At 44.4% G+C, this 16,430-nt stretch overlaps 1 protein-coding gene across 1 annotated transcript in view; it reads right to left on the bottom strand.

Annotated features, from left to right (window-relative positions):
• aox5 (aldehyde oxidase 5) overlaps window positions 1–16,430 on the bottom strand; it is a gene marked incomplete at both ends in the record, with an annotated part of 55,700 nt that overhangs the window by 12,778 nt on the left and 26,492 nt on the right. The window contains 8 exons of the mRNA XM_084051475.1: window positions 233–320; window positions 1,542–1,675; window positions 2,358–2,482; window positions 2,890–2,986; window positions 3,501–3,623; window positions 8,476–8,602; window positions 10,227–10,396; window positions 10,997–11,086. Of these exons, the coding sequence (XP_083907601.1) occupies window positions 233–320; window positions 1,542–1,675; window positions 2,358–2,482; window positions 2,890–2,986; window positions 3,501–3,623; window positions 8,476–8,602; window positions 10,227–10,396; window positions 10,997–11,086 (954 nt within the window). The remainder of the gene's footprint in view (window positions 1–232; window positions 321–1,541; window positions 1,676–2,357; window positions 2,483–2,889; window positions 2,987–3,500; window positions 3,624–8,475; window positions 8,603–10,226; window positions 10,397–10,996; window positions 11,087–16,430) is intronic.

The following is a 16,430-nucleotide window of genomic DNA, read 5'->3' as shown; positions in this document are numbered from 1 at the left end:
AGAGGCCTTTATGACCAAGGTCATTAAATACCAACCACTCCTACATACCATCTCAGAGCTGGGTTATAGGTGCAGACTATTTGTCTTTATATTCGGCAGCCTGGCACATACCCACAGATTAGTTGTTAGAGGGCTTGAACAACTTAGGGTGTGTGTGTGTGTGTGTGTGTGTGTGTGTGTGTGTGTGTGTGTGTGTGTGTGTGTGTGTGTGTGTGTGCGTGTGCGTGCATACCTTGTATTTCCCAAGGAAGGGGTGTCTTCCACTGGTGATCAGCATGTCCTCTCCTCTCTCCAGACAACAGCGCACTGCCCTACCCGTCCTATGGAGATAATATACCATTAATAACTCCTACTGTCCTACCCGTCCTATAGAGATAATATACCATTAATAACTCCTACTGCCCTACCCGTCCTATGGAGATAATATACCATTAATAACTCCTACTGCCCTACCCGTCCTATGGAGATAATATACCATTAATAACTCCTACTGCCCTACTCGTCCTATGGAGATAATATACCATTAATAACTCCTACTGTCCTACCCGTCCTATAGAGATAATATACCATTAATAACTCCTACTGTCCTACCCGTCCTATAGAGATAATATACCATTAATAACTCCTACTGTCCTGCCCGTCCTATAGAGATAATATACCATTAATAACTCCTACTGTCCTACCCGTCCTATAGAGATAATATACCATTAATAACTCCTACTGTCCTGCCAGTCCTATTGGTCACATTCATTAGATTTATACCAATGTATAACTAGAATATTGATGTGCAAAACAGACAAATGTTCTACTGTGCACCAACGATTCCCAACCAGTGGGCCGGTGTGGTGCCCACTGCTGAGCCGTGAGGGTATTGCATGTGGTCACCCATATTATTTGCAAAACTCATTCAGTGCCAGACTTTTTTCTGGCTGTTTGCCCACTGCCAGCCATTTTCTTTTTGTTTTACCTTTACAACTGGTCACAGAAAATGTATATCCATTTTGGTCGATCGTCTTTGCACATGCAACTTTGATGATGTAGAGGGCCACTATATTTCCACACCTACTCCAGAGGGCCTCATTGCATATAATGTACTGTCGGGCCATTCTATGTCACACAAAAGTAGCAAAAATAGCAGATCTACAAGCTCAAAACGCGTCGCAGTGTGACGCGTTTTGAGCTTGTATTATTTGTGTGTTATTTTTGCAATTTTTGAATTGGAATTCAGATTTTTTTTTTGCGCAATTTTTTCATTGGAATCCTGAAAAATTACATTTTTATTTAATTTCAAATGCATTTAGTTATACTTATGTTAACTTTATGAACTTAATAATTAATTAAAGCGGGTCATGTTTGCAATTGTAACAGCTGAAATCAATAATATATCAGTAATCCGATACGGGCCGCATTAAGTGAAGGTGGGGGCCGCGTGTGGCCCCCCGGCCGCCAGTTGCCCATTTATACATTACATATAAGACAGACAACACTGAATGTAACATCACAGCCGTTGAACCAAAGCATTCATTCATTCATGGTGTTACTTGGCGGCTGCTACAGCAGTGATGGCGGACAGCGAGGCGATCTTCATCACCTTCCCTCCAAAGCCCCCGCCCAGCCTCTTCACATGACACGTGATCTTATTGGACGACACTCCCAGAGCACCGGCCACCAGCTCCTACAGAAGAAGAAGAAGAAGAAGAAGAAGAAGATTTTTTTTATTGCGCTAGAGTTGGCTTCACCAACCTATGAATGCCTTGACTAAATGGTAAATGGTGCATTTATATAGCGCTTCTATCCGAAGCGCTTTACATTGATTGTGCCATTAACCCATTCATACACCGATGGCGAAGCAAACCATGGAAGGCACCAACCTGCTCATCAGGAGCAATTAGGGTTTCGCAATTCAACGTCTTGCTCAAGGACACTTCGACACTAACTCTAGGGGAGCGCCCCAGCCCGGGATCGAACTGGGAACCTTGCGGTTTTCCAGTTCACTCTACCCGGCCACTCTACCCCTGAGCCACTGCCGCCCTATCTTTATTATTATTAGAATTGTAATGAGTTAACCTGTGTAAAGGCTACGAACACGTCATAATAATATTAATAATATTCATTATATTAACCTGTGTAAAGGCAGCATGCTGGCTGGCTACGAACACATCATAATAATATTAATAATATTAATATTAATAATAATAATAATAGTAACCAGTGTAAAGGCAGCATGCTGGCTGGCTACAAACATGTCATAATAATATTAATAATAACAATAACCTGTGTAAAGGCAGCATGCTGGCTGGCTACGAACACATCATAATAATATTAATAATATTAATAATATTAATAATAATAATAACCTGTGTAAAGGCAGCATGCTGGCTGGCTACGAACAAGTCCATCTCTCCGTTCTCTCCTGAAGGAACAGCGATCAGTCCCTGAGTCTCCATGTAGAAATGTTCCTGACCTCCCATGTACATCTGACCTGAATACACACACACACACACACACACACACACACACACACACACACACACACACACACACACACACACACACACACACACACACACACACACACACACACACACACAGTAGACATGATGTCCTTTGTTACAGGCAGTGTGCAGCAGTGGTGGAAATGTTAAGTAAAAGTATCAATATTGCAATGTAGAAATACTCCGTTACAAGCAAAAGTCCAGAATTCAAAATTTACTTGAGTAAAAGTACAAAGGTATTGGTATCAAAATGTACTTAAAGTACCAAAAGTAGAAAGTACTCATTATGCAAAATGTCCCGTTTCACAAGTTTTCAAATGTATAAAAATCTTTTAAAAATAGCAGATTTAAATACATGTTCATTATGAATGTAAATAGTTATGTTAGAAGTTACCCTCCAGGATGTGTTGAGCTGTGTGGAACCCTGTGTCTACGTCTCCTCTCTGCAGCTTCCTCTGAGGCTCAAAGAATGACTGATGACTGATGGCTTCCTGGGTGAGAAATACACATTACTACTTAAATATAATATATGGATGATAAAATACTACTACCAAAAAACAAAAAAAACTAGAAAAAGTGCTCCTCGGGGCACAGGTCTCCACCAGTTCAGGTAGGTTATTGTGGCCTCCTGGTGGCGCTATAATAGGCCAATGTGAAAAGGGTGTTCTTTCTTCCTCTGCCTTTCATGGCAATCAGACATCATGATTTGAGGCAATTTGCTAAAAAATGTTTTGCTAATATTGGCCTGCTGGTGGCGCTAAAACAGGGCAATGGGAAAAGGGTGGAATTTCTTCCTCAGGCTAGTGGAATGTGTGTGCAGAGTTTCACGGCAATCGGACGCTGCGTTCATGATTTGAGGCATTTTGTTCAAAACGAGCCACCCATGCAAACTTTAGCAATCTTAGCCAATCAGAATGGATTATGAAAAATCGGACAGATCCGTCTTGATCACATGACTATAGAGATACTGTGTACTGATTTGTGTGATGTTTATATAATTTGTACCTCTATAGTGTAGAAAACAGGCTGTAGGTCGGTGTAGGTCACATGGACTCTCTGGGCTGCTCTGTGAGCCTGTTCTCTGCTCTCTGCTACCACCGCTCCAATGATCTGACCCACACACACCACCTGGTGGACAAAAATCGCATTACACATTAATACACACACCACCTAGTGGACAAATATCACATTACACGCAGACCATTCACTGGGGGTCCATGAAGAAGCCAGCACGTTAAAGTGTTCATTTGTTTTGATTATGTTCCCCTCTCAAGCCAATCTCTGGCTGCTAGTTGAAAACGTACATCAGTACTTAATCATTTATTGTTTTAGGAATGAGACAAAAACTAAAAAATATCCATGAATTCTCTCTCCATAGGGTGACTAATCCATATAAACAAAGACATTATGGAGGTGAACTATCCCTTTAACACCATCGTCTATTCAGAATCGACGACAATAGTTAACAAGCCACAACAACAACAACAACAACAATATTATTAACGAGCATATATATATGTCACAGGTAGATTGGCATTCCAGGTAGAATGGAAGTGGAGCGCTTGTTTTTAGGCTCGGTGCGGGGCTGCGATGCGAGGAGGACGGCGACGAGAACAACATGGATGTACATACATACCAGCGCGTTGTGAGCTTGTCGATCTGCTGGAAACACTTAACCATAGTGTTTCCGGTTTGAGAGGACGCTGGCGTTTTGTCGCCGCTTTTCAATCCGAGACAAAAGTCGAGTTTAAAGTGCCTTTTCAGTGCTTTTTCTAATAACTGGTCACTACAACCATAACACTTCACGGGGATTGTTCCTACAATACGAAGATTGAACGGTTTGGGGACTTACCTACAGGTTGATCTGCTGTTGCCGTTGTGTGTCACCGAACAGCTGTTCCATCTGACAGCTGTCAGGCTTCCCAGCCTGGTGAATAGTGATCCCTGGTTTGCCTACTACTCCGTGATTCTTCGGTTGTGGGACACCCCGTCTGCCCCTGCGCTTGGATTGTTTGGATTACGGATCTGCTGTGTTACTGGAAAAGTTGAATTCCTGGACTATCATCCATCCAGCGGTAGCGTTAGCCACCGTTAGCGTCGTCCATCCAGCGGTAGCGTTAGCCACCGTTAGCCTCCGCTGCTGGAGATGGGGATATGGAAGTACTCCTCCGTGAAACTTCTCGACCTGGTCAGCTACTCCATTCCAAACTCCATCGGGGTCATTAAATCTCTTGGACTCTTGCGTCGCCCTCGGTATATTCACAGGGGCTCCCGACGTGAGTTTATTTACTCTGACTCACCCATTCCCTCCATAACCTCCGTGTCACGCTCTGGTGCATTACGTCATCACAACAAAGCCCATGTGCGCGCCCGCTATCTCCGCCCACTGCTTTGTGTTGACAGTTTAGCACCTCCCACCCAGTCTATGTCAGCAGTTTCATTCATGCTATTGAATGTTCACTCCCTCAACAATAAACCTGGGCTTATTCATGACATCATCAAAGAAAGACACATTGACATCTGTTGTTTGGTTGAGACATGGCAGACACCACAGGACTTCATGGCACTAAATAAAGCGACACCTCCTGGCTATGTATACATACAGAAGCCCCGTTTAAAGGGGGGTGGTGGTGGGCTGGCTGTGATACATCGAGCTGACATCCTCATCAAAGAGGTGACAGTAACCACTGCTACCTCATTTGAGTGTGTTGTGTTCACACTAGCTGGATTTTCACTATTTCAGTTCGTGTTAGTGTACCGCCCACCTAAAAACACCAGCGCAGCCCGGTCTGCCTTCCTGTCTGAGCTGTCTGAGCTGCTCACACCTGTCTGTGCCACGTCTCCATCTACCTATCTGCTGGGGGACCTGAATGTGCACGTGGACTCCAGCAGTTGCACGTTTGCCATCGAATTTCTGTCACTGTTGGACTGTTTTGATTTCACCCAACATGTGCGTGGCCCCACCCACGACAGAGGTCATACGTTGGACTTGGTGTGTTCCACTGGCAAGCCCCCCACCACACTGCAGTGCCTGGACCTAGCGGTATCCGACCACCATGCCATTTTCTTTGGTGTTCCTGCCTCCCTGCCCAGGCAGCGTCCTAAGCGTTCCATCACCTTCAGGAACACCAAGACAGTGAGTGCTCCAGTCCTATCGACCTTGATAGCTGCCCACATGGCTAGGGTTTCCCCTGACCCCATGGTTGATGACCTGGTAGCCCGCTACAACACTGCCTTATCCCATAGCCTGGACCATCTTGCCCCCATCAAAACCCGGACTGTTTCATTCAACCGTCCTGCCCCCTGGTTCACCACTGAGCTCCGAGCCATGAAGGTTGCTGGTCGACGGCTGGAGAGGCTATATAAAAAAACTGGCCTCACTGTCCACCATCTGGCTTTCAAAGATCATGTCTCGGCCTACAAGGAAGCTCTCTCTCAGACCATGACCCAGTATTATTCCACACTTATTGGGTCTCAGCAAAACCACCCCAGAAAACTATTCTCCACCATCAACAAGCTACTTAGCCCCCTCCCCTCCCCCCCCTCTGGTGCCCCCGATCTCTGCTCCGGATTCTTGGATTATTTCCAGGAGAAGGTGGATACCATCCATCAGCAGCTGCAGACATCTTCCATCCCTCTGCAGGCACCTCAGTTGCAGGACGTTGCTCCCTCGACTGCATGTCCCCCTTTTGCCTTCTTCGCTCCAGTGGACGCCACCTTGACCACTGAATTGGTCACCAAGGCCAAGGCCTCCACCTGCTCCCTGGACCCCATGCCCACGACATTGGTGAAGGCCTGTCTACCCACCCTCTGCCCCATCATAACAGACATCATCAACTCCTCTCTGAAATCAGGCATTGTACCCACCAGTTTCAAAATCGCCTCTGTTACCCCAATACTGAAGAAGCTTGGTTTGGACCCTGATGACTATGCTAACTACAGGCCAATCTCCAACCTTCCTTTCCTCAGCAAGACCCTGGAAAGAGCAGTAGCTGCACAGCTCCATCAGCACATGTCCAACCATGAACTTTTCGAACCTCTTCAGTCTGGCTACAGAGCCCACCATAGCACAGAGACCGCCTTGATCAAGATCACGAATGATCTCCTCAGGGCAGCTGATCTAGGCCACATCAGCATCCTGGTTCTTCTGGATCTCTCTGCAGCCTTCGACACCATCTCCCACTCCATCCTCCTCGACCGCCTCTCCACCCACCTCAGACTCACCGGATCCGTTCTCTCCTGGTTCCACTCATATCTCACCGACAGGCAACAGTTTGTCTCCATAAACGGATCCAACTCCCACCCAGTCCCAGTTAACCATGGTGTGCCACAGGGTTCTGTACTTGGTCCCATCCTTTTCACCATTTACATGCTCCCGCTCGGTCAGATCATCCGCCACCATGGTCTACATTTCCACTGCTATGCTGACGACACCCAGTTGTATCTCAGCACCACACCAACCACTCTGCTACCTCCACAATCCATCGTCAACTGCCTCCATGAAATAAAGACTTGGATGACCACCAACCTACTCAAACTCAACAGCAAAAAAAACAGAGCTCATGGTAATGGGTCCCAAGGCACAGCTTCAGAGGATTGGCGATTTCCTCCTCCATGTGGATGACGGCTCCATCTCTCCATCCCCTGAGGTTCGCAACCTGGGTGTTATCTTGGACTCTACCCTCTCCTATCAATCCCACATCAAATCCGTCACCAAATCCGCCTTCTTCCACCTCAAAAACATTTCCAGACTCCGGCCGTCACTCTCAGACTCTACTGCTGAGACCCTCATCCACTCTTTCATCTCCTCCCGCCTGGATTACTGTAATGGTGTCCTGTTCGGGCTCCCCAATAAAACCCTGGACAGATTGCAGTATGTGCAAAACTCAGCTGCCAGAGTGCTCACCCGCACCAAACGCTGGCAGCACATCACCCCCACCCTCAAACACCTCCACTGGCTTCCGGTCAAGTTTCGCATCAATTACAAACTACTCCTCCTCACCTATAAAGCCCGCCATGCCCTAGCCCCAGGGTACCTGTCGGACCTCCTGGACGATCACACCCCAGAGCGGGACCTGAGGTCTTCCGACTTGGAGCTTCTCACCACCCCTCGTAGCAACAAGCGGACCCTTGGCGATAGAGCTTTCAGCGTGGCAGCCCCTAACCTCTGGAACTCTCTCCCATTGGAGATCCGCCAGATGCAAACACTGGACTCCTTCAAGTCCGCACTGAAGAGACACTTATTTACTCAAGCTTTTGGCAATTAATGTGTTTATTGTGTGTACTGTAAAGCGTCCTTGGGTTTCTGAAAGGCGCTATATAAATCCAAGTTATTATTATTATTATTATTACTGCACTAACATAGCCCGCCAGCCCGCCCCCGCCCCCTCAGGCTCGCCGCCTTGTGCTTCGCGTGCGTGCGTGTGTGCGCGCATGCGTGTGTGCGCGCATGCATGTGTGCGTGCTCGTTTGTGTGGTGCGCGTGTGCGTGTGTGGTGTGGGACTGGCTTTTATTGCCCTCTAGCGTTGGTTCTACAGAATTGCCTGGGGGGCGGACGGGCGGTGAAAATAAGCGCTTCTTTTCCATTCTACCTGGAATGCCAATCTACCTGTAACATATATATATATATATATATATATATATATATATGAATAATGAGCTCTGAAGAAACAACAGTTTATTACAGTAAGGACTCTATCTGACATGGTTACTATATTCTTATTATTTATTTTGTCCTGCATTATGCTAGCTGAGGGTGTTCAGTGTTGTTTGTTTAGTTCATTATTTATGGTGTTTATTTCAGTGTGATGTGTTTTACCCTGCTGTATGAATCTAAGGTACTTTTCTTGCTCTGTAATCCGTATCTTAACTGCTGTGCTGCTTTTGGCAAGAGATGCGTGCATGCATGCGTGTGCGTGTTCGTTTATGTGCGCGCGTGTGCGTTTGTGTGCGTGCATTCGGGTGCGTGCGTGCGTGTACCTCCTCCTCAGCGAACAGTTCCTCTGTGTTGTTGAACCAGAGTCTCCGGTTGGATCCTGGAACGTCTGTGGCCGACAGGAAGTCCACTACGCCAGGCATCAACAGAGCTTCTGATTGGTCAATGGCACTGAAACATATAATGTTCTGATTGGTCAATGATACTGAAACATACAATGGTCTGATTGGTCAATGACACTGAAACATACAATGTTCCGATTAGTCAATGACACTGAAACATAGTATTTATACCTTAAGTAAAGTAAGTACTTTACTTACAGTATAAATACTATGTCAGGGACCTTTACAGGCAGGCCTGTGCTACTTTATTAGCCTGGTTCCAGACCATAGACCCGCCCACTCTCTGAGTGGACTGCCCCTCTTGGTCTGTTGTTCAAATGTGAGCCAATCAGCGAATATCTGCTAAAACAAGCTGTGCGATGACGTCAGATGTAGGCGGATCCGTGGATCTCTTGTGATTGGTTTAGGGAAATTCAAATTCCCTCCCCCTTATAATCGCAGACACTGCAGCCAATGTCAGACTCATCTCTCGAAGTGACACAATTCATTGTAACACACCCGGATACGGAAATGACGTCAATCGAAGATTTCCGTTTCCGTCCGCCGCCTGTTTAAATCTTCCCCTTAAACGCCATTATCTCGGCTGTGTTGTTCTCTGCCGTGCTGCGTCAGACGCGCTGTTTAGAAACTGCTACTACCAGTGGCGTGCACAGACATTTTGAGGGGCAGGTGCTCAAGTAAATTATACTTTTTTTTGTTGACTTGGTCTGCTCTTATTTCCCTCTACACCTATACCTCTTTGCCAAAAATAGCCGATCTACAGCGCAGCGCGAGCCGTTGTAAGCACGTCACGAGTGACGTGCTTACATTTCTTACAGTATTATTAATTTCATCATGCATCTCGCTAGCCAATCACAGCGCGTCTGCGAGGTTTGAAGTTAATTTCATCATGTGTCTCGCTAGCCAATCACAGCACGTCCTGCAAAGCTTAGCCTATGGGTGTATTTTCCACAGCATGGCGTCACAGCGAAAGACACATTTTCACGACGGAAAGAAAAACTTTCACCACGGATGGGTCCTAAACCCTCTTATAGGAGCGGTTGCACCGCTCAATTATGACCAGTTGAAAGTTTTTTTTTTAAATGCTAAATTGCTGGCAGTGGGCAAACACAGCCAGAAATAAGTCTGGCAGTGAATGAGTTAAGATAAGAATCTACAGTAATGGGTTAACGGTAGTGAACCACACTGTCCTTTCACACAGACACTGTCTTTCACACACACACACACACACACACACACACACACACTCACTCACTCACTCACTCACTCACTCACTCACTCACTCACTCACTCACTCACTCACTCACTCACTCACTCACTCACTCACTCACTCACTCACTCACACACACACACACACACACACACACACACACACACACACACACACACACACACACACACACACACACACACACACACACACACACTGTCTTTCACACACACACACACACACACACACACACACTGTCTTTCACACACACACACACACACACACACACACACACACACACACACACACACACACACTGTCTTTCACACACACACACACACACACACACACACACACACACACACACACACACACACACACACACACACACACACACACACACACACACACACACACACACTGTCCTTTCACACAGACACTGGACTGAAGAGTTGACACTCACTTGATCTTGGCGTGGGCCCTGGTGCTGGTCACCATGACGACAAACAGTTCACCTTTGACCCGTGGGAGGTCGTCATAGTAACGGGCCTCGCCCGTGGCCTGCTGGAGGGCAGCCTGGTGCATGCTGGGACGCCCCACCGGGTCACTGGAGATCTGGGCGTCTGGGACCGACTGACACACACACACACACGTGCACACGCACGCACACACACACGCAGGCACACACGCACGCACACACGCACACACACGCTCACACACACACACACACACACACACACACACACACACACACACACACACACACACACACACACACACACACACACACACACACACACACACGCATTAAATAACATAACCTTAACTTAACCCTAACCCTAAAACCGGAATAAAGCACATGCACGCGCGCGTCTAGGCCCAGCCTATACTAGCGTTCTGGCTACGCCACTGCGACAAACTATATACTATAAAAACTGGTCAAACATTGGCCACATAGTCAAATAATTTAAGACAGAGGCTACATGTGTGAAAACAGTAGATCTACAAGCACACAACGCATGCACACCCTCACACAGATTTGTTGACAAACAAAAGAAAAGTTAAAATTATTTTGAGGTCATTTGAGCCTGGATGGATCCTGTGCTTGTTTTGAAACATTTATTGGTTTCAGTCTGTTGTTGTTTCTGTTTGGCTTGAGCCCCCCCCCACCGAGTTTAACCAGACAACTGTATTGACTGTTACTTCATTCTTAAAAGAGTTATTATAACTAACCTGGTAACTGTGGTGACTGTGTGGAACGTCATTCTTAAAGGGTGTCAGAGCGCTGAGGAACTCTGGAGGAACGTTGTTCACTGATACGTTCTGATGGAACAGTTCACAAACCATCAGTTCAAACTGATTAACATTAAGGATATAACCCATCATACTGTTACTGTCCAAAACTGTTACTTTTCACCATTCAAACTAAAAAATAGCAAAAAATAACAAACTCTACAAGCTTGTAAGTCTGCTAATTTTTGCTACTTTTGTGTGACACTGTAGTATGACGAAGTATAGGACATTCATTTACGTTATTAACATTAACGTAAATGAATTAATATTGAAGTGCATTTATAAAAAACACAAGCGGGGTATTTCTGAACCAGAGGTACATTTTGGGCTAGACTGCACTGTAACGAATTTTTGTGATTTCCACAGTTAGTTACTGTATAATGGACAGTGGCTTACTGTGATCAATGTTTACAGTATAGTATTGTAATTCTACACCGGGCTATTGTAATACTGACACTAATCTACTGTGAATGTTTTTACAGTAGAGCACTGTAAATTACACACACTGTTATAGTACTATTACAGTCTATTACTGTACATAATATGTAAGTTACTGTGAATTATATTTACAATATATAACTGTAATTTTGCAAATAGTTACTGTATTATGAGCAGTGCATTACTGTGATTAAAACATGAGTTACTGTGAATGATATTTACAGTATATGACTGTAATTCCAAAACTGGTTACTGTAATATAGGCAGTATTTTACTGTGAATGACTAATATATATTTTATTGTTAGGCGTGTTACGACCTGGCTCATAGGCCATAACAAAAAAGAGGAAGACACTCGCCTGGTTTAAAAGTGTATCACATTATATCTTCTTTACAACATAAATGCAAACTCAAACATAACAAGGAATGGCATGGAGTGTGTTAATCAGTGGAATCAGTAGTGTCAGCAATGTATGGATGTGTGGTACATGTGGTGTGTGGTGTTGAAGACCTAACTAAAGACCAAAAATAAAAAGCAATAAATAAATAACATTAGGACTTAATGTGCCCTGGTGCATAGGTGGGAGTAGGACATCCCTCCACTCAATAATAGTCTGGCAGGATGCTATTCCAGAGCATAATGTCACAAATAAATGTTGAGGATAGCACAATAAAGTTAAAAGGGAACTATCATGGTGGTCCTCTCTGGTTATAGTATTGCAGGTACTGTGTGTGACCACAGCCAGCATTTTATAGGGCACCCTGGGAACACTGGCCAGGTGCTCCCAATGCACCTGATTGGCACCCTATTGCCCAACCTGCAGGCCCTGTGGAAGATAAAGACACACAGGCCCTGGTAGCCCAGACAGGGGCTGTGACAAAGAAATGACAGTAATTGTAGGTCTATTCCTGCACAATGGGAATTGTAGGCTCTGGCCTCTACAAGTACTCCCCACTTCAGTTAATGTATCACACACAATGTCTCTTATATAATAATAATAAATAATCCAATCCACCTTCCCCCTCAGTTGAGTTTTAGGTTGTGGTCCAAACAAGAGGTTCACTGGGGTTGGCAGCTCTCCACCAAACATAAGGAGTGCTGGGATGCACTGGAACCACCAGCACTGCACCAAGACCCCTAGCTTTCACTGGTGTCAGTGTCAAAGATAAACGGGCAGCCTGGGTTGGGATATACCAGAGTGCTTCCTGCAGCTGCTGGAATGCGGTGTGACATACCTCGTCCCATCAGAATGTCTTCCATTTGTGTGCTAAGCAATGAAGGGGACTGGCAATCACACAGGTTGTACAGTAAGATGTCAGGCCCAGGGCTACCCCTCGCAACACCTAAACTATCTCTCTCAGGTCATCTTCAAACTAGCCCTCCATGCAGTGGCTTTTCCAGTCATCTTGATCCTCCATACATCTGGCTAGCGTATCGATACTTTCCAAACCTGCATCTTTCTTTAGTACCTGATGTACTTGTCTGTCTGTCTGTCTGTCTGTGTCTCTAATGACCATATAGATCCCTGATGTCATCAGTATAGGCCCCAATATGGGCATGCCCATATGGTCATAACGGTTGGATCGCCGGTTCTGTTCAACTGGATCTCCATATTCAATATGGAAATTGGCTAAGGGGAGAGCCGGTGGGCAGGCAAACCAAACCACGGGCACATCACTCTGACATAACCATAAACAAACCAGAGTGACATCACTATGACAACATAACCCTAAACAAACCACGGCCACGTCACTATGACTATGGCGTCACACTCATGGAACTACGTCATCACATCCATGTCACAATGACTCAGCCATAACCATATAAGGAGTTCCCAAAGCAGCTACGCCCAAATATGGAGCGTGTTGTCCAACCTCAATGTGTCATCAATGCATCATCATGGGCATAAGATTGGCAAGGACCGACATATACAGATATCTCCAAATATGGGCATAAGAAGGGACACAGTTAGACAGACGGAAACAGACATCTCCTAATATGGGCATAAAACAATAAGTCACCCTTGACCCTCCAACTCAGTTCACTATTACCATGGACTTAATATGAAAAAAAAAGCAATAAATCAATAACTTTAGGACTTAATGTGCCCTGGGGCATAGGTGGGAGTGGGACATCTACAGTATCAACAATAGTCTGGATGCTATATTTCCAGAAAATACTGTCACAAATAAATGTTGGGTATAGCACAATAAAGTTAATAGATAACTATCATTGTGGTCCTCTGTGGTTGTATTTTTGCATCAGCTCAGTGTTTACATGTCCAGTGAGGAACCCATGTGCTCTAAATGTAACAAAAGAGATGCACTTGAATGAAATACATGATTAAAATAAAGATTTGTGAGATGTTAAAAATGTTCACAGTAATATACATTAAATCACAGTATCATACTAGTGTATTGGTGTATGTTACTGTAGACTGAAGTGCATTGTGGGAAGACTGAAGTGCATCATGGGAAGACTGCAGTGCATCATGGGAAGACTGCAGTGCATCATGGGAAGAAGACAGTGTTTTGGAGGGAAAAACAGGATGGAGGACTGTGGAGGAGCTGCAGAGCCCAGAGAGAAACAATATAAGAAAACTAGTAGGTATATTCTTTTTATCTACAAATAGATTAGTCTCATTCAGAGAGGTCAACACTGGCACATCTAACAAGTTAGATTTGCATGATGTTTGGTATATTTGGATAAATGAGAGAGAGAGGGGGGAGAGAGAGTGAGAGAGTGCAGCCTGTAAAGTAAAATGTGTTAGAAATCCTCAATCAAAACTAACATAATTATTTCTTGTGCATTATTTTACTCCATACTGTAACTGTGTTAGTGTTTTAATCTCCAATCTCTCTGTATAGATTCAGATGCCATTGATTAATTCGGCTTCACTTTCATTTCCTCCATGACAGGAGAAACACATGCAGTTGAGTGTGTGCAGTAGCTAGGTGGGCATAAGGCAGAGATTTGGCTGTAGTATTAATTAAGCTTATCTTTGTTATGTCTACATCCTTTAATGTACATCATTGTCTTTTATAATTCAGGGATTGCTCCCTCAGTGAAAAAGACGGATTTGACCCATATTCTGGACTTCACAGAGCCTGCAACTTGCATTGGTGAGTCAAATGAATGTACACTTGCTTATAAGCTGCTAAACTAAAGTTAAATATCAACTGTCTCTTTACATAACTGACTGTTTATCTGTTTATTAATATTAACTCTCATCCATTAAAGTTTGTTCTGTTTTCCAAATGATGGTTTTCATTTAGTGTTGTTAGTTGATGATTAGTTGCCTGTTGGCTAGGTAATGTAATCAAAATGGTCAACCTTTTTTGTCTGCAAGCAGTGTCATTTATCTGCAGGGACTCTTGACACATTTTATCAACATGTTAAGATGCATAGACACCTGGCTAATTCCAGGTTCTATTGTGGTTTGCCTATTTGCCCTTGCAGTTTTCAGACATTGTTGGCACTTAAATCTCACATGCGTCGGAAGCATACACAGCCAAAGGAAACTATCCATAGACCAGCCCAAGCTAATGTGAGAGGACCTGTCAGGTTGAGGGATGCAAGCATACATTTCCCAATTTACAGAGCTTTTGTGAACATTTAAAAATGCACATAGGAAATGGAAAAAAGGTTAGCTGCCCCTTTCCTAACTGTAAAAAATACTTTGATGTGAAGTCATCTTTCACATCCCACATCAGCAAGAAACACAGAGATGTTTCTGAGAAGCCTGTCCAAATGGAAAATGATGTGTCATTGTTTGAGAATCCTGTCCAAATGGACAGTGATGATTCAAGTAGGCCTGATACTGAAGTCCATGATGAAAGTTCTGATAATGTACAACTTGGTGCAAATCCTGACACATTTCTCATGAACTTGGCACTATTCTACTTGAGGATGCAAGGCAAAATGCTGCTACCAGCCAGCACTATCCAAAGTTTAATTGAGGATTTCCAAGTTGTCCATGACAGCAGTATGGAACTGGTATTTTCCAAATTGAAGGAAGAATTAGCAAAGCAGAATATGTCAGAAAGTGAAATTGATAAAATTATAACTGGGCTAAATAAGAATAACCTCATGCGGCTGTATAATGAGGGAATATTTAGATCTGATCAAACCAGGAAGACATATTTCAAGAGACATTTTAACCATGTAGCACCCACACAGGTTTATCTTGGTATAGACCCCGATGGAAATGATCGCTTTTTGCAATATGTTCCTGTAAAGGAGACATTAAAGGCCCTATTGAACCACCAGTCTGTTAAAGAACAGTTCACTGAAGCACAGGCACACAGATCAGATGATCCACATTTGCTCGAGGATGTAAGGGATGGCAGAAATTTTAAAAGCAGTGTAAGTCCTCAGTTTCCATTATCTTGTTCCAAGACGCATTTGAAGTGGCAAATCCTCTTGGGTCAGGACGAAAAAAAGCACAAACAACTTGCAGTTTACATGACACTGTCTGAAATCTCTGCTCACAACAGGTCCACCATAGACCCTATACAGCTTGTTATGCTTTGTAGGGAGGAAGATTTAAAGTTTTTTAAGCAAGCTAAAGTGTTTGCTCCTCTTGTGAGAGATTTGAAGGACCTTGAAGAGTCTGGAATTTTGCTGGATAATGGTCAAATAGTGCAAGGGGCAGTGATCGCATTTTGTGGAGATAACCTTGGGTCACACGCCATTGGTGGCTTCACAGAAAATTTTAGTAAAAGTGATCATTTCTGTCGCTATTGTGGTATAGATAGAGACACTTGGAGACACTCTCCGACAGAATTAGGCCCTTCACGGACAAAGCAGAGCTACAAGAACTCTGTGGATGTGCTTGCAATGAACCCTCGGTTAAATGTTGTTGATGGTGTTAAATTTGACTCTGTTTTCAATAGCCTGAAATACTTCCATGTATGTGACCCAGGGCTCCCGCCAT

The sequence above is a fragment of the Gymnoscopelus microlampas genome (genome assembly GCF_963454915.1).
Source record: "Gymnoscopelus microlampas genome assembly, chromosome: 24".
NCBI classification, from domain to species: domain Eukaryota; kingdom Metazoa; phylum Chordata; class Actinopteri; order Myctophiformes; family Myctophidae; genus Gymnoscopelus; species Gymnoscopelus microlampas.
The sequence above is the reverse complement of the archived record's forward strand: the minus strand, read 5'-3'. Positions and strand labels throughout refer to the sequence as shown.